A 27,749-nucleotide genomic window follows, 5' to 3' on the forward strand; every position below is an offset into this window, starting at 1 on the left:
CCCTTTCTATGCCCCGCCCTCTCCGTGCCCCGCCCTCTCCGTGCCCCGCCCTTTCAAGTGGCAAGAGTTTCAGTCATGGGCGGTTCGTGGTTGCAGAGATATAGAGATTTCAAATCGGGTCCATTTTTTGAAACACCCTGTATATTCAGTCTTAGCAGTGACACAAACACACACACACACAACCGAAAAACAAAAATACGGAGCAAACATGTGGGAGGAAGAGGTGCCAGAAAAAAAATGAAAACGTTCGGTGCAGGTGCAAGCAAGCGCTGTTTTTTGGTTAAGTGGGGAAATAGATGGAGAGTGAAGAGAGAGGGGGGAGATAAGCTGTGGATGAGCTGCAATGGCTTTCCAGAAACGTGGAGCAGCAAAAGCGGAAATGTTCTTCACCAAACAAAGTTTTTTTTTTACCAAAGTTACATCCAGCATCATCAGGTTGCTGACAGGAGCTCAGATCCCGGAGGCTTTGAGACTTCGTGAAGCTGTTGTTCCGATGTGTGGGTGGGGTGGTTTAATTATGTTTAAAGAATGTGCGTAACAATACATAAAGCACGATGACACACACACACGCTCGCTCATTATCCTCTTTGCTTACTCTTTGAGCGCATTAAAGTTGGACGCATACGCCCACAAGCTATGTGTGTGTTTTTACTCATTCAGCGTCATTTCCTGGGGGTCTTCTGTGTGTGTGTGTGTTGCGGTGAGTTGCGTTGCGCGTGTGTGCTCTGTGGGGGTGTGGGCGGTGAAAGTTTATACAGAGCAGCAGCGGCGGCGGCAGAGGAATTAAAAAAAAAGGCGAACAGGCGGAAACCCGACCGGCTTATCCAGCCAGAGCCGACGGACATAAATCCTCGTACAGCTCGGACACATCTCGTGAGACGACTGCATCGAGGAGACGACGATTTTGACGATGACTGCCACGTTCTTCTACTGCCTCTTGGCGTACACGGCCATCACGTGCAACTCGCAAGAAGTCACGGGTGAGTGAGGGTTTTTAAAGAGGGGGGGAGGTGTGAAGTTTTAAACGTTTTGCTGCTGCTTGCTGCTTGCTTGTGTACGATGGGTTTATGTCGCGCGGTTATTGGCGACTGTTTTGTCAACCCCCCGTGGTGGTTTTGGGCGTGTGTGTACACCCGCCTGTTCGGTTCGATGTCCCGACGTTTCGCTCCACCTTGTCGGGGGGTGGTGGTGGTCGGGGGGGGGAGGAGAGAGCTTCTGCTGCAGCGCTCGAATCAATGAAGACGGTTCGGGAAGAGCGGTCGGGGCGAGGTGGCCGGTATAGGGGAGATGTTCGTGGGAAGAAACTCCCAGCTCGTGCGGCGAAACGTCGGACAATCGTGGCGAACAACAACAACAACAAAGAAGAATCACGTGGCACACAGCTCGAGAGTTGTTTCAACCAACTATTTGTTGCCGTGTTCTTTGTGGACGCGTGTGTCCGTCCCGGCGCGCGCGTGTGTCGAGGTGTTTCTGTTTGTTGCGGTGGCCGCGTTTGCGTTACGGACCCCCGGCGAACCGAGTTCGAATGCCCGCTCACGGACAACCGATCTGTACTGGTGCTGGGACTCCCGTAGGTGGACTCGGCACTCAAATGAGAACCCGGGTGCCGTGGCGTAAAACATCGACGCTGGGGAGATAAAGGCGGCCGGGCGTGGTGCTGGACCACCAACCCCCCCCCCCACCCACGTGTGGCGGTGCCGGCCTTCACAGGCGCTACTCGCTAACAACACTTGCCGCAACAGTCTGTCTAAGGCTATACGGGGAGATCTTTGTCTTTGTGTGTCGTCTGGAAGTTGTTTTGTTTCTGCGGGGTTGACGACTTGTGAAAATGGAAATGAGCAGAGGGATTGAGGAAAAAAAAACACGTGTTCTTCAGTTTGTCAATTCTCTTTGCGAGGCAATGTATTGATTGTCGATGCGTCCGTTGCGTTCTGGTTACGTGCGTGTGTCGGTGTGTGTGTGCGTGCAGTGCTTTGTTTATGGTGAGATGACTTTGAGAAATTATCAGAAGAGAAAAAAAACATGAGCATGTGTTTTTGATTCGTACGAAGACTCATTGAGAGTAATGTACATGCTTCATGTGGTGTCTGCGTGCGTGCTGGTATGTGGGTGTGTGGCTTTGAGCGTGCTGGTGTGGGTGTGTGTGTGCTGGTGTGTGTGTGCTGGTGTGTGTGTGTGCCTGTGTGTGTGTGTGCCTGTGTGTGTGTGTGCCTGTGTGTGTGCTGGTGTGTGTGTGTGCCTGTGTGTGTGCTGGTGTGTGTGTGTGCTGGTGTGTGTGCCTTTGTGTGTGCTGGTGTGTGTGCCTTTGTGTGTGCTGGTATGTGTGTGCCTTTGTGTGTGCTGGTGTGTGTGTGTGCCTTTGTGTGTGCTGGTGTGTGTGTGTGCCTTTGTGTGTGCTGGTGTGTGTGTGTGTGTGCCTTTGTGTGTGCTGGTGTGTGTGTGTGTGTGCCTTTGTGTGTGCTGGTGTGTGTGTGTGCCTTTGTGTGTGCTGGTGTGTGTGTGTGTGTGCCTTTGTGTGTGCTGGTGTGTGTGTGTGCCTTTGTGTGTGCTGGTGTGTGTGTGTGCCTTTGTGTGTGCTGGTGTGTGTGTGTGCCTTTGTGTGTGCTGGTGTGTGTGTGTGCCTTTGTGTGTGCTGGTGTGTGTGTGTGCCTTTGTGTGTGCTGGTGTGTGTGTGTGCCTTTGTGTGTGCTGGTGTGTGTGTGTGCCTTTGTGTGTGCTGGTGTGTGTGTGTGCCTTTGTGTGTGCTGGTGTGTGTGTGTGCCTTTGTGTGTGCTGGTGTGTGTGTGTGCCTTTGTGTGTGCTGGTGTGTGTGTGTGCCTTTGTGTGTGCTGGTGTGTGTGTGTGCCTTTGTGTGTGCTGGTGTGTGTGTGTGCCTTTGTGTGTGCTGGTGTGTGTGTGTGCCTTTGTGTGTGCTGGTGTGTGTGTGTGCCTTTGTGTGTGCTGGTGTGTGTGTGTGCCTTTGTGTGTGCTGGTGTGTGTGTGTGTGTGCCTTTGTGTGTGCTGGTGTGTGTGTGTGCCTTTGTGCGTGCTGGTGTGTGTGTGTGCCTTTGTGCGTGCTGGTGTGTGTGTGTGTGTCTTTGTGCGTGCTGGTGTGTGTGTGTGTGTCTTTGTGCGTGCTGGTGTGTGTGTGTGTGCCTTTGTGTGTGCTGGTGTGTGTGTGTGTGCCTTTGTGTGTGCTGGTGTGTGTGTGTGTGCTGGTGTATGTGTGTGTGCCTTTGTGTGTGCTGGTGTATGTGTGTGTGCCTTTGTGTGTGCTGGTGTATGTGTGTGTGCTGGTGTGTGTGTGTGTCTTTGTGCGTGCTTGTGTGTGTGCGTCTTTGTGCGTGCTGGTCTCGTGTGTGTCTTTGTGCGTGCTGGTGTGTGTGTGTGTCTTTGTGCGTGCTTGTGTGTGTGCGTCTTTGTGCGTGCTGGTCTCGTGTGTGTCTTTGTGCGTGCTGGTGTGTGTGTGTGTCTTTGTGCGTGCTGGTCGTGTGTGTGTGTCTTTGTGCGTGCTGGTCTTGTGGGTGTGTGTCTTTGTGTGTGCGTCTTTGTGTGTGCTGGTGTGTGTGCGTCTTTGTGCGTGCTGGTCTTGTGTGTGTGTGTCTTTGTGTGTGCTGGTGTGTGTGTGCCTTTGTGCGTGCTGGTGTGTGTGTGTGTGCCTTTGTGCGTGCTGGTGTGTGTGTGTCTTTGTGCGTGCTGGTGTGTGTGTGTGTGTCTTTGTGCGTGCTGGTGTGTGTGTGTGTGTCTTTGTGCGTGCTGGTCTTGTGGGTGTGTGTCTTTGTGCGTGCTCGGGAGCGGTGGCGCAGTGGTTTACGCACTGCGCCACGAACCAGGCAACCTGCGTTCGATTCCCGCTCGCGAACGATAAGAGTGGCGAATATTTTAACCGATCCCTTGGATCCTTCGCCCCTTAGGTCGGCTGAGGCTTAAACGACTACCTGGTGCTGGTCTGTAAAACGAAAACAAAAAATCAGCACTGGGGAGACAAAGGCGGTCGGGCGTGACCCCCACCCCCCCCCCCCCCCCCCAATATTAGTGTGTCTTTGCCTGCCTGAGTTCGTGTTCGCTAACAGCACTTGCCCTCGCAGTCCGCTGGAGAGACTGTACGGTGGGGGAATCTTCGTGAGAGAAGTCGTGCTCCACACGATGCCCCCAGTGTCTTTGTTGTGAGAGGGGAGCGGTGGCGCTGTGGTTAGCCGCTGGGGGGGTGGGGGTGTTCTTGTGATTCCCGGGGGGAAGAGATTGGGGTCTTTGTGTGCAGTCTGCACCGTGGCTTTATTCATAGTGAACGTGTTCTCGATTGTGAGAAGGCCGTTCGATAGTTTATTGCTCACGTGTTCGCGCTGTGCACGTCTGCATGGTCTGTGCACTGCGTTTGTTTCCGTGCTGCGATGCATTACGCGGTGGATTAATCCCAGTGGGATGCGCTCCCTTGCACGTGTGTACGTTGGACTTCTTTCGCACCGTACGTAGCCAACCGTGCTCATCGGATGTGCGCGGAAAAGGACCGCGAACTGAACACAAAAGGCAACGAGTTGTAAATAAATGAGTTCTTCAGTTGCCATTAATCCATGTAATTTGACCCAGCCACTACGCAGTGGAAGCAACTGTGCCACAGTTTTGCTCATTGCCATCGAGGAATTGTTTTGATGATAATCATCAATCACTATCAATCGGTCTCTATCCACTGCTGGCTGAACGCCTCCCCCACGCCGTCGCCATTGCCTTGCGGTTTTTCGTGAAGACGTCACGATCTGCCGCACTCCTGCACGTGAACCGATCTCTCATCGCTGATCTCATGATTCCATCTCTCCGGGCACAATCTCTCCTCTCCCTTGGGCTGCCGTTGTCACAATTCTTGTCCGCCAGCAATCGTCCCTTCTGGTCACGTGATCTGCCTAAAGCCAACTTTATGTTATCCTTAGTCAACGTGGGAGTCCGATTTGCGTTTGGTCGCCGATGGATTCGTGTGTTACACGTGTTCACCTCTCTCGGCCCTCCTTTGGCTGCCATTCCATCGACATTGTACGTATGTTGAACTTCTTTCACACCGTACGTAAGCATTCTTCTCGACATATGCCCTGCCCAAGTATCCCACGTACTTTTTCTCACTGTCTGTGTGACGCCTCTCATTTCCATTTGTTCCCCCAAATCCACGTGCTCCTCTCTCCATCTCTTCTCTCCTTTGGCTCTCATTCCATCACCAGCCTCAATCGGCGATCCAAATGTCTCTTCAAAAATGCACTCGCATGCTTCTGGAGTTGATATGTTTCGAATAATGTGCACGTTCCCGTGATCCATATACTCTCCCCTTGCTTATCGATGTTACTCCGAGCGTGCTTCTATGCACACTCTGTGATCATTACGTTGCCACAATGATAGATGGCCTTTTTTATTTCAGCAGGTGAGAGCCCATTGAGACCAGAGCTGTGGGTCAATTACAATTGTAATTGTGTGATTGGTAATGCATTGCAATCGCTGTGAGTAATTGTAGTTCCAGCTAACGACACTGCAATAAATATAATTAACATTGACTCCCTCAGGTTCGCTTGAGTTGACCCTCAGTCCGATTTTCATGGGTGACATATGGGTCAACAAATATAGAGGGGACATACACTGAAAGATTTATTGCACTAAATTTTGATTTAAAGCTTTCGTGATTGCAGGGATTCATATTCTTGGTTCTTTCGGTAAAGTCACGTAGAAGGGAAACAATAAAATAATAAAAATATAAAACAATAAAATTCTCACGACGTTTCGACTGCAACACAAGCGATCATCATCAGGTGTGAAAACCACAGCAAGAAAATTTGAAAAAAGTAGCGTTTTTTTTAACGTTAGCACCACGGAGAGCGATTTGGCAGTTATTCAGATGGACGAGTCCATCTATGTTCGCTCTCTGTGGTGTTAACGTTAAAAAAAACCCACTTTTTTCAAATTTTCTTGCTGTGGGTTTCACACCTCATGATGATTGCTTGTGTTGCGGTCGAATCGTTGTGAGAATTTTATTGTTTTATATTTTTATTGTTTCCCATCTACGTGACTTTACCAAAAGAACCAAGAATATTTATTGCACTGCATAAGACATTTTTTTGCAGTTGTGATGATGTATAGGCTCTCTGCGTCAAGTGCCGGGAGCTCTTCTTCAGTTTGTCGCTGGGGTTTTTATTTGGTTACGGTTGAGCGTTGTGAATGTACAAACAAAAACTTCGTGACATCTGACGAAGCTCTCCGAACATATGGAGCGAGATGCAATGAAAGTCGCACACACCCGCGTGGTTTTGTAGTTGCACCAAGCCGTTTGTTGTCTCTCCCGCAAATGAGCTTCCGTGTTCACTTATATAACCGTGTAAAAAAAAAACACGCAGAGTTTCTGTCGCCCAACACATTCTGGCAATTGGCACTGCCACGCACCACGTGGGGTACACAAATACACGGAAGGAGGCCATGCAACGTGCTTCGATTGGTATGCATGGCTGACACCACCTTCCACGCAACAGCTTTGCCAAAGTTGAACTTAATCTCTGATCATTCCACTCCCCACTTGCCATGGGGTTTTTGTTTATTTCGGACGGGTTTTCATGAGGGCCGACGGGTGTTCTCTGGATGAATGTACGTTAAATCGCTTGTGCTTTATCACCTATACTCCTGCCCTTTTAACAGAGTGTTCGGATGGGTAACATACATCCGCTGGCATCCCATTGTTTTGCTTTGCATTGTTTTTGCCAACGCAATATACCGCTGGCCGTAGAGGGCAGTGGCAACATTGGCTGTCACACTGTGCTGTCTTCCTACACTGCCACCGTAATCCGTCTAACACCTGCATGTGAGCTAAGCTCATCCATCGCTCCCATCTCCATGGTGATTGTCCACTCCGGTGTATTCCCTCCTTTGGCTGGTATTCTGTCGTCAGTGCAGCGGATTGGCCGTCATCGTCCGCTGTAGCCATGATGAGTTCTGCACAAGCCCTGCCGCCTTCTTGGCTATCGCTCTCAGCGTGATGAATCCAACTTATTGTGTTTTTTGTCCGATTTGTGCTTCCTCAAATCTGTCGTTCAGTCTAATTCCAAAGCCGCCTATTCAAATAAAATTTAAAACTAAATCTTCCACCCTCCGCCTGATCCCACAGCTGATGCACAGTCGACACATGACCTCCAATATCTGCCCTGACAGTAGAAACTAAAAACTATATATATAAAAAATTCCAGGTAAGGCCCACTGAGCTATCCAGCTATTTTTCAGAAGCTACCTGGCCACAGATGATATATCAATGAAGTGGCTTATCACGTGGAAATTTATAGCGGCCACATACTCTACAAAATGTACTGTCCCTTGGAAAACTCAATTAGGTCGTGGAATGCAATATACCAATATTAATTAATAAAACACTTTCCAATAAGTCCATATACTTTGTAATCATATTATGATGACATGAATCACACACGTGGTTCAGTAACATGATCAGTAACAAACAAAACATTTACAAAAACTTAAATCTACGCATGGATGTATGGAGATACACGTTTGGAATAATATTGAGAGAGAAATAGGAACACGTGGATTAGGGAATACAGTATATGCAGTTTTAAGACGATTATAACTGTGAAGAATGGCAGGCAGGGTTGGGCAGGGCACGTCGCTAGAAATGGATGATGACCGATGGTCCTGAATGATGATTGAGCGGCAGCCAATGAACGGAACGTGTCCACGCGGGCATTCAATGGGGAGATGGAGCGATGAAATTAGCTTGTGAGCAGGTGGCAGGTGCTAGATGGATCATTGCATCGCAGGACCATGAAAGACGGTGACAGCCTGTTGAGGAGGCCTTCATCCAGCAGTGGATTGATCATGGCTGATGATGACAACGACGACATATCAATTTGATACATGGGCACTGACAAAAGCTGAAATGTGCACAAAAAGGAAACGGAGCGATGCAGGAGGCCCATGTGAGTTACGCACTGCTTTTTACGGTTGCGCTCGTGATGATTTAAAAATACACGCAACTTATCGGGATGAGGAGGTCATGTGCTGGTACGTTTATAGTACTGCTAATGCAATTTCAATATCCGCCGGTCTCATTATTTATTGTTCATAAACCTCACGTGCAATTGGGGACCCGGTGAATTGTGTTTTTTTTTTTTGTGTGCGTGGGCGTAATTCATCTTGAATTCTAAAATACATCGCGACCGGGGCTTCTAGGGAGGGAGAGACGAAAGAGAACGGTTCCAATGTTTTTTAAAGTTCTGCGTTGTGGATTTAAAAACAGGCCTATTTCTCCCGTGTCTTTTTTTCTCTCCGGCTTGCACCGCGTGGCTATTCGGGCGCCGAAGTTTCAATCCGCGACCCGCGAGCTTCATCTACAAGAACTGGCGGAGCAGCTCGTGGGCGCGGTCTCTCTCAGCTACGTAGTCGCCGTTCTGCTGCTGATGATGTTTGGTGTTGACCGGCCGATGTTCACCGTTAGCTTCGTCGCACGTGTGGCCATACGAGCTGGTCGCTTGTGCATATGTTGTGATACCGGAGAGAGCTCTCGTGTAGGGGTCCCTTGCCTATACAAGTTTCAGCTGTTCACCAGCATTGGTTCGAGCAAGCATGACTCTGCTGATGAGACGCCGAATAACAAAACTGGTCCATTGTTTGCTTGCAAGGCTGTAATTATAATATATATTGGGGGGACACACACCCCCGCCCATATTCAAATATGCTCAAAATGTCCGCTATGAAATAGATTTCTGTTTATATGATTGTGGTTATGGTTGTACTTATTAATCCTTAATCTCTGCCATTACATACAATGAAACAAGAAAAGGTAAAAAAGAACAAACAGATAAATGGAATACAATGCACTATTAATTATTGTAAAAAAGAAATAAAAAGTCCATCCTAAGTGTTAGTGATTTTTTTTATATTTAAGGCAAGAAATGGCAGGAAAAGAGTGTTCAAATTTATTTTTTTCTGGGGGGGGGACCCCCAGACCCCCTGGAAGATTTGGTCCCCACCAATGTTGACTCCATGGCTACGGCCTTGTTTGCTTGTATCGAACAGTGCTGCTGATAAGATGCGATCCCAGAAGGCCGTGCAGCCAATGGGATGTAGGAAAAATTTAAAATAAACTTTTTTGCGGAGAGACAAATATGGGAAAGAGGCATTCTTTCTCCCATGCATGCCAGGGTGATGCACCTCTATATAATCGAGGGAGAACATGAAACTATGCCCAATCAGTTCCTGAATAAGCTCCCAGCAAATGGAGCAAAAACGTCGGACATCACACTGAACAGCACGGGGTCCAACCTGAAAAACGTGTGAGCCCTCTGACAGCACAACTCTCAAAAAGATACATGGTGGTTATCTTACGTGCATCTTTAATCACCCCCTTAGCCATGTTTCACACTCCATCTAGTTTATTTATTTGACATTTTAGCTTCGCCTATAAAACATGAAGGGTGGTCGGATTCCCCGACCTTATAAATAAGCTCCGAGTTCGTGACAACACGTTATGTAATGTTTAAAAATAAGAATATTTAATGGCATAGTTATAAACCATTTGAGTTAACCATTCAACTGAATTTGTTGGCTGTACATGGTGGAGAGTGCGCTAAAGCGACCTGTGAAACGCGGACGGTGTAGATTTAAGAGGCGGAAAACGGCATTGAAAAAAACCCAACAAAAACGTACAAGTGAAGGTTATTTAAAATGTCACGCTGCGCTTAAGAGTTTATCTTGCGCCCTGCGACCCTTCCAAGGGCAAGTCGGTGTTGTGGAACAAGTTTGACACGCCCCTTAGCAAATTTTAGTTTTTCTTGGTGAAAAGTTATTCTCATCGTTATTATGATGATGACGGTAAAACACGTTTTTACGTGAAAAATGTTCAACATTAGCGAATAACAAATTACACCCTCCTTATCAAATGTGTGTTTTGTTGAAAGAGTTGCTCGATCATTAGTATTATGATGATGGCAAAACATTGCTTTCGTTTGTCCACGCCACACGTTTGTTCGTGAAAAATGCTGAAACATTTGCGAAGAAGAAAAAAGCCTCCACTCCTCGGGGCCAGTGCAAGTGCATTATAAAGCAATGACAACTATTTATGAGATACGAGCGTGCAGACGTGGAAGGTTATGTCGACATTGTTGAAGTGTCAAGGGTATAAAGTCAGTGGAGGGAGCGTTAATGCAGTGGCTGGTGCACTGCACTACGAACCAAGTGACCTGAGTTCGATTGCGTCACACAGCAAAAACAGGCGAGTGATTAAGTGAACTGCTCCTGGCCCCCCTCCATAGCTTCACCAAGCCCGCCGCTCTCACCACAACGTGGTGCAGCATAGTCAAACGAATCGACAAACGTCTAACTGCGGAGAGACCTTTGTCCCGCAGTGGATTGATTAAGGGGCCGTAAATTATTACTCGTTTAACCCTGCGAATTCCCCGATTTTTAAGACCTGCGATCGAGGGAAAGATTAACGCGGGCAAGGCCGCGCATAAACGCAAACGCTAAAAGTGGCCGCTCGTGTTCGGAATGAACCCCTCGCCCGCCACGTCCCACGCGGCGCTCCGCTGGGGCCTCTTGGCGTTTCGGCCACGGCGAGTCGTGCGTCGGAGCCCCCCCCTCCGGCCCTCCTCTCCATGGAACATCGGTGTGGGGGGCAGCCTTAAGAGCGGTGAACGGCCGGATGACTACGGGCAGGCACGCTCTGTCGCGGTGATATTTGGCACCGGCTGGTTGGGGGAAAGCTCACTCGTGATTTTTTTTTTGGGGGGGGTTAGATCACGTAAATAGATAAATGTATGCCGATTTAATGTGACGAATTGGCACGTTCCGTTGACGTGACAACCCTTACGAGTTGGTTGTGTCGGGTGGTGGCGGGTTTTAACGACACATTTATTTATTTACGCGATGGATGATATTGGTCGCGAATTCCTCCTACGTGTTGAACTGGGAAGCTCACTGTCCATCGTGATGAACACGAGCGCAATGTTGCGAATGAACTTTGTTCGCAAGCCGTCGAGACGCTCTTTGGGGATTTCGCCATTGAAGCCTCTCAGCTCTCTAATGCTCGTCAACCGAAATAAAGTCGTTAACTGGGTTCCTTTTGACTAAAAATCAAATTACAACAATAATAATGTCATGTTCTTGGTTCTTTCAGTAAAGTCACGTAGAAGGGAAACAATAAAATAATAAAAATCTTAATAAAATTCTCACGACGTTTCGACTGCAACACAAGCAATCATCATCATCAGGTGTGAAAACCACAACTTTTTTCAAATTTTCTTGCTGTGGTTTTCACACCTGATGATGATCGCTTGTGTTGCAGTCGAAACGTCGTGAGAATTTTATTGTTTTATATTTTTATTATTTTATTGTTTCCCTTCTACGTGACTTTACCGAAAGAACCAAGAATATGAATTAGGCAACATGCAGTTGCACATTGCGATAGTTACATGCAAACAAATAGCAGAGCTAATTCATGAATGAATGTAACAGTTTTACATCATTTATATTGTAATGGTGTTTTTTTGTTGTTGTAAAGATATTACATGACAGCCATCGGGAGTTTTTTTTATTAATGAAGCAGCAGTATTAAATTTCAAGCTTTCAAATGGGATGCAGCAATATTTAAGACGTCGGTGTGCATACATATATCCAGCGGTAGACGTTATAACCCCTCCAAGCGTGGCGCACAAGCCTTTAGTCTGGAGAGAAAACAATTAATTACATTTGTCAGATAAGAAGCTGATACAGAATTAGTTTTACCTCTTGTTTCGATTGAAAATGCGCGGTTGCAATTGGCCAAATGTTGGTCAAGGCTGACCAAAAGATAATGCACGTATATATTGCATCCTTCAAATTACTATGATATGCTCCAGAGAGTAAGATGCACCCCAAACTTGTACTCTGTGTGAATAATGTTATTTTAATTGTGTCGCGCACACGCAATAATCTGGAGAATGCGGCGACTCTCACTGGGGTATGATCTTAAAAGTAAAATGATCGTACGTTGAACTCAGACCCACATGGAGAGAAAATATGTTGTTACACTGCTACCGATTTTGTTGAAACATGTTTGTGCGTCATTCCACAATGAACTTGAGCAATGAAGTCATTTATGGATGAGCCTTGACGATAGCTCTACGAATGGCATTATACCACACTTTTTTAACACAGAGGCTGAACATTGGCCCAAAACATCAAAACGGCCAGCAACCAACAGCAATTGTCAAAATTGTAATAAATACTTGTTTGACGTGTTTGTTCAATTGAGCAAAGGCAAAAAAAATCTCGACAAAAGAGACGATGGTGGAAGGAGGGAATTCCCACAGTCGAGCACTGCGAGGGAAGAAGCAGAAAGAGAAGCAGCGTCTTGACCTGCATGAGTGACTGAGTGGCTGGGCGGGTGAGCGTGTTGTTGCGGCCTGCGGCATTGTGATTGACCACGACATTGATGAGAAAAATATGTATGGTGCGTAAACCATCGTTTTTATGACGGGAGTTAAGCCCCGGGGTGCCACAGTGTTTAGAGTAGTGCCGCGGTGGCGAGATGTTAGCTAGCTCGCCTGGTATACAGGAGCTCGTGGGTTCGATCCCGACCCTGACGCCTGCTGTTTATTTGGAGTTTGCAGTCTCTCTCCCCGTGGTCGTGTATGATTTTTCCCCGGGTCCTCCGGTTTTTCCGCTCCACGTTTAGAATCGACGTGCATTTATAGAGTATTCAGCTGCCATAAACTTCCACGTGATAAGCCACCTTCGTTTCGCTATAATTTGCGACGGTCAGGTCGCGTCTGAAAAAGAGCTATTCAGCTCGGTGGGCCTTAACTCCGATTATCGCGGTTGGCTACGCATGGTTCGAAAGAAGTTCAACGTAAACATGCACGTACAAAATAGTTTGTTGTTTTCGGGGTCCTCCTCGGTTCTCCCTGCAGGCGACGACAGCGAGGAGGAGCTGGCCATGCGCGCCATTTGCACGATGGACAGCGAGATTGGGCCCTGCCGGGCCCTCATCCCGCGCTTCTTCTACAACCGCTACACGCAGCGCTGCCAGGAGTTCGACTTTGGCGGCTGCAACGGCAACGCCAACAACTTCGAGACGTACAAGGAGTGCCGCGTCGCCTGCAGGACAGTGCAGAGTAGGCTCGCGCACCCACCACGCCACCATCACCGCCGCCGGCTATCGAGGTCAACGAGCGTGCAGGCAGTTTGTTGTCCTTCCCGCGCGCAATCCGATTTGCAGGGTTGGCTTGCGCGCGGCGTGAAAGAAGTTCCACGTACAGAACGTACGTAACCCCCCCCCGGTGGCCTCGCGTGCCGGAGGGGCCCCACACGCCGAAGGGCCCCACGTGCCAGGGCGAGATATTGTGTTGTTTCTAAACCCATAGAATTTGGCCCCCGGGGTCAGAATACTATATCGTATATGAACCCTGGGATACATGGGATACGTTTACCCCCCCCTCCCCCGTCCTCACCTCCTGCACCTCCTTTCCACCCCCCCCCCGGGTTGAGTTTACTATTTTGGTTTAGGTTGTCTGCTCTTGGTTTCTCACAAAGCTTGTTCAGTTTGGCTTTTATCCGCATTAATGTGCATCTCCTAAATAAGCTGTACACCCCAAAATAATTGCAGCTGTGAGAAAAGCAGTGGCGAGTGGGTTGAAGGAGCACGGGGAGGGTGCGGTTCTAATAATAATGATTTAATGTGTCCTGACTCCCAAGATCAGAAATCTACATGGGTCTAAACACTCCCTCACACTGGGCTATGAAGAGGGTTGGGGGGGGGGAGGCAGACAGATGGCCCTAATTGGTAAGGCCCACTGAGCTACACAGCTCCTTTTCAGAAGTGATAGCTCAACAAGGTGGCTTAACATGTGGACATTTATAGCAGCCAAATACTCTAAATTCATGTTTTTTTTTAAATGTGGAGGGAAAAACCGGAGGACCTGGAGAATAATCAAGGCGACCACGGGTAGAGAGAGACGCAAACTCCAAATATACAGGTGTCAGGGTCGAGAGCGAACCCACGACCTCCTGCACACCAGGCGAGGGATTTAACATCTCGCCACCACGAGCCGACTGCAGTGCAAGGATGAGCCCCTGAGCACGTGGTTGTGGTGATAACGCTTGCCACCAGCGTTATTTATGTATGTATGTTGAACTTGTTTCGCACTGTACGTAGCCAACCATGCTAATCAGAGGTGCGGGGGAAGGACAACAAACTAAACACAGAATAGCAGTTCTAAAGAAATTAGTTTTCAAACTAGATTTTAAAGTGCATAGGTCCATTGGCTTACTAATATGGGACAGAAGAGCATTCCAGACGGCTGCATCTGAAAGCGCGTGATGCGGTGACGGTCTTTGTTTAGCCAAAATCCGCTGCGAGGATGATCGGAGTTTGCGTGATGATGGTTCATGCTCCTTGAGATCAGCAAGGTATTGTGGTTCATTTGTGGCGAGCACTTTGTGCGACCTCATCATGTATTCGTTCGGCCACCAGAAACCAAAGCAGCTCGGGCGAACACTGAACGTCCGATCACGCAGTACCCATCGGGACACGCGCCAGAGAATTTAGTCCCGCGGCGACATTCATCTGCACGGCCTGCCATCGTCATTGCCCTTGCACGTCGGTGTTTAAACCCCCTGCCGTGCCTCCCCCCCCCCCCGTCGTAGAGGTGGCCAAGAAGTGCCGCTTGGAGCCGGAGACTGGCCGCTGCCGGGCCGCCATCACGCGTCACTTCTACAACATGACCACGGGCCAGTGCGAGAACTTCGTCTACGGCGGCTGCGGAGGCAACGACAACAACTTCCGCACGACCGAGGAGTGCGTGGAGAGCTGCAGGCGCCCCAAGACCAGAGGTTCGTGCGCCGCTGGGCCCCACAGGTGACGCGTGCGGCCCCATCTGGGGCACCCCCCAGCGGGTGGCTTCGACGCGTTTTAAGATACGTACGGCCCAAGAGACGCCCCCGCGGTAATTTAGAAAGAAAAAAATTGCGGTACTCTTTTTTGATACAGCAAGGCGACGTAAATGCCCATTGCGCTGCCGATGGAACCCTTCCGTACACGGGGGAGCCCGCGACCAGCGGGGGTTAGTGCTGAGTCACTGGCCAGGAGTTGCCGTAGGTTTAATACGGTTGGAGTTGCGGTGGAACTCCTCGCGTCCGTGACGAAGCGAGGGTGGGGGCCCGACTTCGCCGACCCTATCTGGAATCTAACCGATAACCATGGGGAAGCGTTCACGAGTAGTAGGGCACCCCCCCCCCCCCGCCCCCCAATTCCCACCGTGGGACTGTGCCCCTGCTCACTGAGCATGCGCTGGTGCACGGTGGAGACTCAATAAGGTCGGGGGGGGGGGGGGGGCGGTTAGGATCACGGCAATCAATTTCGATCAACGGGAAACTGCACCGCACGTGATTAGTTAGGTGCGCGGCACTGAGGGCAACGGAAAAGGAGGAGGCGGCGGCTACAAATCGGAGGAGTTGACCCCAAGTTCGAACAATCGCATTTGTGCACACCGCGGGCGTGCGAGGTTTTTCACCGTCGCACGGCGGGAGGTGGGGAGGTGACCGTGTGGTTCGAGCTTGCGTGCTCGTCGATGCTTTTGCAAGGCCGTGAAGCAAAAGCGACCGCGCTCGGCGGGATGTGCGTGGAGGGTGGGAGAGGGCCACGCGTTGGGGTGGTCTCCACCACATGAGTGCGGCGACCGAGGGGAAAACCAAAGAGCACATGTCACGGGGAAGGGGGGTGGGGGGGGGGGCTCCGTGGTGGCGAGATGTTAACTCCCTCGCCTGGTATGCAGGAGATCGTGGGTTTGATTCCGACTGATGCCTGCCTGTATAAATTTGGAGTTTGCGTGTCTCTCTCCCTGTTGGTCGTGCGGATATTTTTCCGGCTCCGATTTTTCCCATCACGTTTAGAATCGACATCACACATTTAGAGTATTTTGTTGCTATACATTTCCGTGCGATAAGCCAATTCGTCGAGCTATCATTTGTAGCGGCCAGGTCGCTTCTTAAATAAATAGCTTCATAGCTCGGTGGGTCTTACCTGGTAAAATAAAAAATAGTTAAAAGTTTTTAGTTTCTACTGTCAGGCCAGAAATTGGAGGTCACGTGTCGTGACTGTGCATCAGCTGTGGGATCAGGCGGAGGGTGGAAGGTGCTGGCGATGAGGTGCGGTGGTGGTGGTGGCATCGATGGCTTTGGCCACGATGACCTCTAGATGTTGACAACGAGGCCGTGTGGAATCGATTATTCTACTTGGTATTCTCTCTACTCTTCCGCTGAAGGGGAGCGGTGGGATCGATAGACACCAATGCATTGCTCAGAGCGAAGTGTTATATCTCGTTCGGACAACGCTGCAGCGGCCCTTTTACTGGGCGTCTGTGAAAAAGAGCTTCATAGCTCATTGGATTTCTGCAGTCTAAATAAATATTCTGATTCTGATGGTTTTTTCCCTCCGCCTTGCCCTCTGCCCCCCCTCCCCCCCTTTTTTCTTCTCATAAGCCACACGGTCGGTTGGTTTGGTTGGCACTGTTACTCTTTGAACGGGCAGAAAAATATCTTACCGTTCCGTACTAACCGCATGCTGATCGAGTTTGTTTGGGCACGTGTTTTAATGTAAACGTGCCCAGGGCGGCTTAATTCCGGCCAGAGTCGTCCTGGGCTGAGTTACAGAAAACATTTCCTTGGTCCCTGAGGCCCCACCTCTTCCTCAGGGTGGTGGGGGTGGTACAAGGGACGGGGGGGGGGGGGGGAGTTTTGTGGGTCCTCACAAAATATGAAAATATTCCGGGAGAAATCAAGCCCCGTATGTGGCATTGGGAAGTTCATTCTGGTGCAAGGAATCAGATCCTCGGTGCAAAGAATGGTGCTGCGGTGGCGAGATGTTGATTCCCACACCTGGTATGCAGGGGAGTCATGGATTCGATCCCGACCCTGACGCCTGCTGTATATTTGGAGTATGCGTGTCTCTCTCCCCGTGATCGTGTGGATTTTGTCTTGGTCCTCCAATTTTTCCCTCCGCATTTAGAATCAACGTGCGTTCAAATGATCTGTTTTGGACGGTTTTACAGATGCAATCGATGTCGTACCCTGAGAGAAAAGTGGTCGAACTGCTGCCCCTGGGTCTGCCAGAGAATCTTAGTGGCTGCATTCACGCCGATGAATTGTCGCCATCTGGGGTCGGGACACTATTTGGTAGGAATGTAATGATTTGTTTCGCCGGTTAAAATCCCGTGCGACCGTTTGTGATTGATAGAAATTACATGGATGTTGTAATAGTCCGCACACTGGACGTGCAATGCAGAGATCGCCTTTTTTTCCCATTTGAACTCCCGGCGCAGCAGTTGAAACGACGGTGCAAGTTTTACTCAATACCCCCGCCTCTGTTTACCCTGCGGTACAAACGGCTATGCCACAGTTTATCAATCGGCAGGTCAAGTGTGGGTGGGGGAGAATTGCGAGTACTGCCGCATCTTCCACGGCCTTCCGGCCAGCGTGGAAGCGTAGGCCCATGCACCGTCCAGGACAGGGCTCGGCACCCACCCTGCGGCTCCGGAGACGAACGTGGCTCTTTAAGGGGCAGCGTCGTGACGTTGTTTATTGAGGAACCTACCGTCTTGTATTCTTTAAGGGGCTGCGTCGTGACGTTGTTTATTAAGGACCCTACCGTCTTGTATTCTTTAAGGGGCTGCGTCGTGACGTTGTTTATTAAGGACCCTACCGTCTTGTATTCTTTAAGGGGCTGCGTCGTGACGTTGTTTATTAAGGACCCTACCGTCTCGTATTCTTTAAGGGGCAGCGTCGTGACGTTGTTTATTGAGGAACCTACCGTCTCGTATTCTTTATGGGGCAGCATCGTGACGTTGTTTATTAAGAAACCTACCGTCTTGTATTCTTTATAGGGCTGCGTCGTGACGTTGTTTATTAAGGACCCTACCGTCTCGTATTCACGACGCTTTGCGGCTCTTGAAATAGTGAGTTTTAGGGGATTATTGTGTCCGTCCGTCCGTCCGTCCGTCGTGAATCCAAAAATGGGAGGGAGGGGCTGGGTGGGGAGGGGAGGGAGGGGCTGGGTGGGGAGGGGAGGGGAGGGAGGGGCTGGGTGGGGAGGGTTGGGGAGGGTTGGGGGGGGCTGGGTGGGGAGTGGTGGGGCTGGGTGGGGGGTGGGAGGGGTGGGGCTGGGTGGGGAGGGGCTGGTCACCCCGTGGTGCCCTTATAAAACTCAACGTTTAACCTACTCACGCCGGCTTGTGCCCGCCCTCACAGTCGGGCATATTGTGCGGAATACACCACGTGGTGGTGCCGTTGACCCTGGCCATTGACCGAGCAACCCAACGTTCCTACCGGCTCCCTCCGCAGGAATGTGTTCTTTTTTTTAACCGAATTTTGATTGCCGACCCCTGGTCTAGGAGGACTCTCTAGAGCTCCCTCTAAGCGGAGGGCCTTCTGCCAGTAGTGGCATGAGCAATACATTGCGGAGCAGCACCTTTACCTTTTTTAATGTGATATACTAAAGCTTCAAATCAAGAACATACTGATGATTTGCAAACGTTATCTAGAGGCTCATGGAAGTGAATGAGATGGAGCAAAACGAAACTTAACCTACGACGAAGACAGTACGCGCGAGACGTTGCAGACCAGGCAAACAGAAAAATAACACAGCTTCTTTGGTTCTTTCGGTAAAGTCACGTAGAATGAGAATAAAATAATAAATTGATAAAATAAAATAACACGATGAAATTCTCACGACGTTTCGGCCACAACACAAGCGGCCTTCATCAGGTGAATTAAATTGCGACGCTCACATGTGACACTTCATGCGTATTGTTGCTTAGCATGGAAACTGAACCTCCTTAAAGGCGCGCGTTGGGTGTTTTCCTTCATCGATTGCTTCGGTGAAAGCCGCCACACAAATTCCTCTCCCACACGGCTCCTGCAAAAAAAAAATAATAATATTCCTGCCAAGAGAAAGATTGTGAAGGGAGACGCAAGCGCTTGCTGTGCGACGGCTGTTTTTTTACGCAGAGCAAAGAGATGCAGTGTGACAAGATGGTCTCGGATTAATGCGCCCTGTGGGGTTAATGCCCCCTCTGCCACAGACAGCTGTCCTATATTTGCAAAGTGCGGCCGCTCCCAACACCTTCGAGGAGTTTTTCGACAGGGTGGAAGAGCTGGCCAAAGATTCCCCTCTGAAGCGTGGGAGGCCCTTCCGCCAACAGTGTGGCGCGCAGGGGCGCGAGACCTTTCAGGGCTGCGCCTCCTATTTTTCACCTGTTTCAGGTCAAAAGTCCCAAGTGATTTCAAATCTCCCGTGTACAGTGGTTGGAAAATCCACATTCTTATGGCGGGGGATGGTGAGTCTATCCCAGTGTTCTTCACTAATTTTCAGGGTTGCGAGGGGGGGGGGGCACTTTTGCCGAGAAGACATCAGTGCGAGGGCCGCCACACACACCTCCTGCAAGTTTTTCACATTTGTGTGTTGTCGGGGGTGGGGGGGGGCCCACACATCAGGGGCTGCACTAAAGGCCACCAGGGTCTACCAGCGGCCCGTGGGCCTTGCAATGAAGAACACTGGTCTAGCCGTGGTACACCCACCGTTGACTGAACCGCGAGCCGATTCTCTTGCCAATGTCGTCGGGCAGGGATCCCCAAAATCTGCCTGTGGCCGGCCGCACGGGGCAACTGCGAGGACAATAAGCCGCGCTACTTCTACAACGTGGAGAAGCAAGCGTGCGAGACCTTTCACTACAGCGGCTGCGACGGCAATGACAACAACTTCGCAAACGAGGAAACGTGCAAGCACGTCTGCTCCAAAGGTGAGCGACAAGGCAGTAGGTGGGGCGGGGGGAGACGCAGGGGTTTCTCGTAGCGCCGGGCGAGCACAGGGGGTTGGCGACCGAAATACAGGAGGCTCTCGATTATCCGCGTGCGGTTTATCCGATTTTTGAGGATTGACCGCGCGCCTGGGATTTTGACGTAAATTAATAACTTACGGATTTTCCCTTAAAGACCAAATGAACGATCTAGACACAGTTGTGCATTGTTATTCTTGAAAATGTTCGTGACCAAGTAACGTCCTTAAACCGAACAAATAATTGCTCCGGTTGATCCAAAATCCACGTGACCACCCCTGCAGTACAGTAGTTGCCAGATCTTTACAAGGGTGGGAGGAGTTTGATTGATGTTGGTTGCTTGGCGTGGCTCTGCTATCCACTTAGTGGGCGGACTCTTCTGCGGGCGAGCAGGAAAGTGTTATCACTGAGCACGGGCATCAATCGGTGATTTATACCAATATTCGTGGTGTTTGGCATAGAGATCCGCGGAATTTTTCTTTTTTAATCCGCGGCCGTCCTCGTCATTAGCGCGGATAATCGAGAGCCTACTGTATCAGAATCATAATGTGTTTGTTTGTACTGGAGGAATCCAATGAGCTATAAAGCTCTTTGTCACAGATGTCCAGCAGGGGTACCGGGTCAGAATGTTACAATGACAAACGCAGTCCATAGTATAGGAAAGGTAAGCAAATCACAAAGCGTATATACGAATAAAACTAGACTATTTTATTTTACGAGGTAAAGCCCACTGACCTATTGGCTTCCTTTTTCAGAAGTGGATTGACCGAATGCACCTTGATATATAGAGGACCCACAGAGCTTGGACGATTGTTAGTAGGCGCCAGCTCACCACTTGGCTGCCTTCCTGCGCCCTCCCGAGTCGTCGTTGTCTGTCGTCGCGAGTGAGTGCAATACTGTGCGGTGCATGACAAGTTGAAATTAATACATTTTATATGATCAATTTAAGGTCGAGTTGACCGATTGGAAGCCTGAGCCAAGAAGGCTTCGTGCCACGTGGAAAGGTATTCTTAGGAATTGGAGTGCTGAGTCAACACCGCTGAGATCCTAGATTAGTTTCTCGGTTTCGCTCCCCTCTTGAATACACCCATTGTTTATCATTGTCCATGTTGCTGACCCGTTAGTTCATTAGCAGATCCCTTGCACTGATTGAATGTTCCTGATTTATAACTGCGGGTGTAATAACCGTGACAATACTATGCGCCGTCAAATATCCCTTTACGTCATTCACAAGAGTTAGGCCATTGTGTGTGCTGGCGTAAGGGTATACATTTGCCAAAGTCGAAAATTGCATCGCCAAATTACTCAGTTGGAACTACACACACACACAACAAATGAATGTCCCAGGTCACTCTTGCAAATGGAACGTATTCTGGCCTCTTAAAATGTCACACGGTTAAACACGAAATAAGATGAAAACTTTTTCTTTAAGCATGGTCTCAGCCCAGTCCCCATTGACTGCGCAAAAAAAAAACATTACATTAGATTAGGTTTTTTTTTACTTAGCCTGGCTTATTCCAGCCCTGATATTGGATGTTTTCAATTTGACATGCGAAACTTTGTACAAAGAATATAAACGACCTGTGCGATCCCAGTGTGCATTATGAAGTGACTTCAGCAATAGTTCTGTGAACTCGTCTTCTGAGGCCCATTGTTAGACGGGACGGTAACCGTGCGAGCGGCGAGAATACTGAAACGGACTTTTATTAATCTATTAACGCAATGTAAATTAAATTAATGCACACGTGGATCATCTGGTTTGCGGTGCTCTCATCAGTGTGCTGAGTCACTGCACGCTATCATACATATAAAGGAGCAGCCCTGCAATTGCTCACTGACATCACTGCCGGCGGAAGAGCCGCTACTGGAGGGACCTCTAGACAACCACTCTGGAGGGTATTGTGACCGCCAGATGTCTTGCAATAGGAGGGAGTACCCACACTTTACCCCACCGCGTGCGACCTGCTAAACGACTTTGGTTTATCTGTTTATCCTGCTGGGTGGACAGCGTCGGGGGGGCGGATTCAAGATACTTGCACCGTTGTGTCCACTGAACGCATCGAACCAGTGACCTCGCGCAAGGGGTCCGTCTAACTATATTCACAATACGTAATATTTTTTTAAAACTTTTTTTAAAAAAACACGCTCTAATGAAATGTACCGTGCTAGTAATGGAAGAACTCCACGAATCCAGGAAGTGGCCCCGAAGCTTGCCATAACGTAAGGGGACCGTGGTGATTTACAGCCAACGTGAGTTGTGCGTGGACAATTAGACCCAAGCCGAAACATAACATATAGAAAAGAATGTTTTAAAATACATCTTTTTTTATTTTTTATGATAGAATATAGTATTGTCATCAGTATGACATAAGTATACCAAGTTTGCAGTCGATACCACATTGGGAGGTGGGTTAAAATTTAGTTACGAGATTTGAGGATACAACAACGACATCAACAGACACGAGTGAGTTAAATAAAAGCGTGTGATAAAAGAAAACACCGCTCGCCACTAAGTGGCGGTGACATTCTCACGTCGCTTTGTGCCAGTGCGTGGTGCACCTTGAGGCCACGTGAAGTCTTGAAAGGCTCGCAAGCAGGAGGTTGCGGAACAGACCCAGGTGCCGTGGGTTGACTGGTCGAGATGACTTGCAGATGCACACTACACTACAACAAAGATCCTCCATGTAGCTTTAACAGACTCTTTGGGCAAGTGCCGTTCGCGAGCACCTATGAAGGCCGGCACGGCACACGAGGGGGTGTGAGGCTAGTACCATGCCCGGCCTCCTTTGTCTTCCCAGTGGCCATGTTTACACACTGCAGCAGGTACTCATTTGAGGCTGAGTCGACCTAGGGTAGGCCCAGGACCGGTTCGTATAATCGTCACTGGTGTTGGCCGTGAAAGGGAATCGAACCAGGGTCGCCAGGTTCGTAGCGCAGCGTAGCGCTAACCGCTACACCACCACTGCCCACACACGCACGCAAACGCATACGTACACACATGCGCGTGGATTGTTGATTTAACCTCAATGTTTTCTGTTTCTTTCCTTTACCCACCCCCCCCCCCCCCCCCGGAAGACATGAGAGCCTCAACTTCGATGATCCAACCCAGAGGCAAACCATTCGGCAGCCGGCTAAGAGCGGGCATGAGGACCAGGGAGTGGAGGATAAAGCAAAAACAACTTCGGAAGAACGGCGAACGAGCAGACCGCACGGAGCATCGAGGGCAGAACTGACAAGAGCACACAATTGCAGGCGCCGTCTGTAGTCGCGAGGTCGGTTGGGTTTCATAGCAAGAGGCACCGACCGTGTCATTGACGTACTTCTTTTTTCTTATTTAACCCGCTTTCACCACTTTCGGTTGCGCCGTCCGAACTCAACGCAAACGAATGTGGCTGCGTGTGAAAGGAAGTGACTGCGTCGAGGTGGAGTCACCGATGTTGATGGTTCAGGCGGCGGCTCTCCAGTTAACTCAATTTAAAAGTCACGCGCCCGTTCTTATTAAACGCAACGCGCTTATCCCTCGCACCGGCATCTGCCGTCTCCTGCGAAATTTTTACTTGCAGTATGCGCATACTTAGTTGTTGTTTTCCCCCCCCCCGCCCTCCCCCCCCCCCCATCTCATTACAAGTTGTGCTGTCGGTTATCGTGTGTCGCGAGTCAAAACAAAATCCATTTCGGAAATCTCGCGGAGCAGAGAAGCATCCCCGAGAACGGCTGCTGCGGAAGAGATTTTTGAAGGCGCCTTTTAATTATCTACGCGCAGCATGGGGACACACTGTCCTGCACGCTCGGCCACGCAAGTATCACGCGACCGTCAGACCCCCGTATGTTTCATTCTCAGCGCCTGGGAATTTAGCCAAATTGAGTGCAAAACCTAATTTGACACGATGGGTTATTTGTGCGGTCATTCGTAACTGGGTTCAGACTCTCAACTTGCTAGAGCTGAATAAGTGCCCGGTTAATCACGGCTGGGTGAAACCCGGATTTGAACCCAGGGTCTCAGCATTGCCTGCTTCGTGCTCTGACTTCTGACCAACTGGCAACATGAAAAATTGTAATTAAGTTAAGAGGTGCAGCCCTGCAAATCCTTGCTCATGCCACTGCTGGCATTAGGGCCTCCCCTAGAGAGCGCTCCGGAGGGGACAGAATTTGGCCTACTCTTCCATGCTCACCAGATGGCTTGTAAGAAGCGGGGAGTACCCACACTTGCGCCATTGTTTCGACCGCCAAAACCGAGAGGTCAAATCGAACCGGTGACCTCATGGATTGCCAGTCCGGTGTGCTAACCGCTACATCACGGGAGTGTGTTTGGTGTTTTCATAGCACGCATAGCTGGTTTAAACACCGCCAGCCAGTGAACTGTAATTGGTTCGTACAGCGACCTGAGCGAGGGACCCCCCGTGCTCTTTTGCAGCCAGCCACGGAATGCTCCGCGATTGATCTGGCAAAATCGTTTTTTTAAAAAGGGTCTAACCTCTGTTCCGTCCGCCGTTCATCATTGCGCAAAAAAAAAAAACGGAACGGAACACAAACATGACGCAAACGAGCGGAGGCTCGGCTTTGGAGATGGACATTTTTTTGTTAAATCGTTTTTAATCGGGTGTAATTGAGTTTTATTGGCTAAATAAGCATTTCCAGACGGACTGAGAATGTAGGCTCTTGTTGCGTGCGGTTATGCACTGCGACCTAATTAAGCCATCAACAGGCAATATATTTGCAATCGTTACCACGCGGTGTACGATAGGTGTTAGAAGTCTTTAAATCAGCGGTTCTGAACCCATCTGGGGGTGGGTGGGGGGGGTAAGGGCGGGCTGTGTGGACAAGGGGTCTCCCTCTACTTGGGGGACCCGCCGGAAACCCAAAAAGAAAGTCGCGCCACGTACCGGGGTGATTCGTTTCAGAATGCGTTTCCACCAAATTTCTGTTGAATTTTTCCAACTCTGACGAATCGAACCTCGCAAAAGTGACTTCCGTGCAAGTTGTCCGCATCGCCACCGACACTGGCCAGGAAAAAGCCATCCCGGTGTCGGTGCCCCATTAGGACACCTCCGAAACAAAAGGGGCTTCCACAGCTCGGGTCCAAAGGGAAAGCTTTTCGGATCCTGAGCAAGTTCTCCCATCGCACCGTTCGCCCGGCGTCGCGGCCGCTGGGCTCGCGTCCGAGCGAGGGCGCCATTCCCCGCGGCAGCTCTCTCCAATAAAACGTTAGACGTTCTGCGTTAAGCGGCGGCAGCGGCGACGCGAGCGTGGGGTCACGGGGGCCGGGGCGACGGCGGAATCCTCACCTCGTGTTCACGTGCAACGACGGTTCGCATCGCATTGCTCCCACGCCGTGAGTCATCGTCATCTAAATATCCAATTCCGCAGCCTTGATTGCCGCTGTGGGATTACGCTGCTGCGGAGAGATTTAATCATCGCCGCGCTCAATTTTTGCAGGAATCGCATTCCGTCGTGGCCGCTGCTGCCGCCACCACCATTGCTCCATCCATCAATTGGACGTCAGCTTCTCGCCGCCATGATCAAATGTGGCGAGGTTAAAGGCGCAGCCCTGCAATGTCTTTGCTCGCTCCACTACTGCTGGCAGAAGGGCCCTCCACTAGAGAGAGAGCTCTCGAGGGGCCCCGCCAGACTTGCAGTGATTCTGCGACTCCAGTCTCATTTGCAAGACTCACCTGGGTGACCAATTATGCCAGAGGATTAAAATAAAATACCCTCCAGGGGGGCGCTATAGAGAGCTCCCTCTGGAGGATATTTTACCGACTCCTCCCCACTAAGATGTCCCGAAAGAGGGGAGTACCCACACTTCACCCCACCACACGCAAACCTGCTGAACGCCTCATATTTTTCCATTGCCATGACTCTGCTCTTTTTTTTCTGGTGGGTGCGTTCCCATTAGATCATCAGCACCGGCTGCGTTAACAGGAAAAACATTTATAATTGACCAGCGCAAAATGCGAGCGGCGCTCCGATGTGCGTTCTAGGAGTTGTGCCATACGCGCCGCACAATGTTCCCAACTTTTCGCCCCACGTGCTGCGAGCTTCCTTCAGGAACTCACCGTGCCGAACATTACGCGCGGCACAACCCGAAAACACATTGGAGAGCTGTGCCGCACAACCGCGAAAAGCCTACTCGCGCATTCGTAAATGCGGCTGTGGGTTTTTCCAATAAACACAAACACGCACAGATCGCCCAACACGCTGTGATTTAGCAATGTCCTCGTGCTATGAATGTGCCTGTCAGTGGACGTAGCGTGGTTGGTATGGGCCCTTGTGTAAGGGAGGGAATGCCCCCCCCCCCACCCCCACTTCCACCCCCGCTGTCCACTGTTAGATTTGCCCCCCCCCCCTCCCCCTATTCACAGCCCAGCACCCGAGCCACTCTGGCCTGTTGGTGCCAGTGCAGTTGCACCGCCTGCACGCTTCTCACAACCGCGCCGCTGGTGCCCATGTTTTTTTTTGGGGGGGGGGGCGTGTGGTGGAAAAATTTGAATAAGGAGACTCGTAGACACCGCGGGTGTGTGTATGTGTGTTCGTTTGCCGTGTTTGCTGTGAAGTTGCGTGTACACTCACTAATTTTTCTAAGTACCAATGACAGTGCTTGTGGGGTACTTCCCCGCGAAGGGAACCAGACGATTGTGAATGTAAATGTACAGCAGCGTAGAGCAAATGGGGGCGTTATTAAATTGAATTCGGTTCGGGGTTAATTTGTTTAACCGGGTGACAACTCAAGATACCAGGAGAGCCTCATTAGCAAGTGATCCGGGTCACCAATATTGTGCAAAGGTAATAAAACAAAATTCGGTCAGGAGAAATAAAGCAACAAAAATCGGGGCAGAACAACCACGTGACAGGCAAAATAAAAAAAACATACTGCACATATATCCTTATATATTACAATATTAAATTAACTGAAACTACCCGTAGCATAAGCTGGCTTGGTAAAATGATTATTCATGACCCAATCCTCGTTCACTATCAAAATAAAACTGATACCGTGTAGTCGCCCTTCGTGTCAATCCGCTGCAAGAAGCCTTACCCCCCCACCTTCCTCCACGCCACGTCGATCATGGGAGTTGTTTGACCATTGGGTTGTTGCAGTGGCCGGTCAGTGCGGGTTGGTGAGGGGGAGCAGAAGTGGCCCAGGGCTGGCTTCATGCGCCACCCCCCGCCACCGACCTTAGGCACGTGGCAGGCGTTGAACGGTCGGATGTGTGCTGCAGGGTTTTGGAGCGCAGCGCGTGACACCACTGGCGCCAACGCCTCTCGGGTCACAGTCAAGGGTTGAGATGGACGTCGATTTGAAGCGCTGGGTGTGTGCGTCGTGCGAAAAGAGTTTTTGGGATTTGGAGAAAGTAGAAAGAAAAAGACAAAAAGTGCATTCATTTTGGGTCTGCGGGAGCCACTCCTCTGAGCGGAGCACCTTCCGATGACAGCCCGCAAGGCCAACAAATGGGGAGTTGTGGTGGACACATGTCTTCGTCAGGTCGTGTTGTGTTGTCGAGCGGTCGCTTCATCTTGTGAGGACCCTCTTCCTCCCGTGCATTATGAGACGCTACGGCATGCAAGACCCGCACCAAAACGTGTGCCCTGTGTCAATGTGTGTACTCGTCCGATCAATTACACGCTCACACCTCTGCACGCCGATTACAAGATGCACGTAACGCGTTTTGCTTCTAAAATACCGATTTAAAAAAATATATGTAGTGCGTCTTATAATCCAGATAGGATATACGGCAGTGGTGATCTTAACCGTGGCAGAATTAGTGTTTTTTTTAATCGTCACCAAACACTATGGCTTAACGACACGACGAGTATTTACTTGCATCGTATTTTGTTTGTCGTGTTCGTCTCACTAAAGAAAAGTTGTTACGTGATTTTGTTGTTTTGTTGTTGTACGCTTGCAAAAAAAATACATTTTATTTTCACACTTCA

General features: G+C 49.9%; 1 protein-coding gene across 2 annotated transcripts; it reads left to right on the top strand.

The window, feature by feature from the left end:
• The first annotated feature begins 119 nt into the window (after positions 1 to 119).
• TFPI2 (tissue factor pathway inhibitor 2) lies at positions 120 to 27,749 on the top strand. 2 transcript variants are annotated; one of them, XM_076068103.1, is made up of 6 exons: positions 120 to 980; positions 12,900 to 13,103; positions 14,635 to 14,820; positions 19,608 to 19,781; positions 20,767 to 20,821; positions 22,893 to 23,019. In XM_076068103.1, exons 1-5 carry the CDS (start codon positions 911 to 913, stop codon positions 20,790 to 20,792), a joined length of 660 nt encoding a protein of 219 aa, XP_075924218.1. In that variant the 5' UTR covers positions 120 to 910; the 3' UTR covers positions 20,793 to 20,821; positions 22,893 to 23,019. The 2 variants fall into 2 exon arrangements, with proteins under 2 accessions (XP_075924218.1, XP_032813107.1); XM_032957216.2 differs by lacking the exon at positions 20,767 to 20,821 and having other exon boundaries at positions 551 to 980; positions 22,893 to 27,749.

The sequence above is a fragment of the Petromyzon marinus genome, chromosome 19, assembly GCF_048934315.1.
Source record: "Petromyzon marinus isolate PM22_M1 ecotype Great Lakes invasive population chromosome 19, UKy_Petmar_22M1.pri1.0, whole genome shotgun sequence".
Taxonomy (NCBI): Eukaryota; Metazoa; Chordata; class Hyperoartia; order Petromyzontiformes; family Petromyzontidae; genus Petromyzon; species Petromyzon marinus.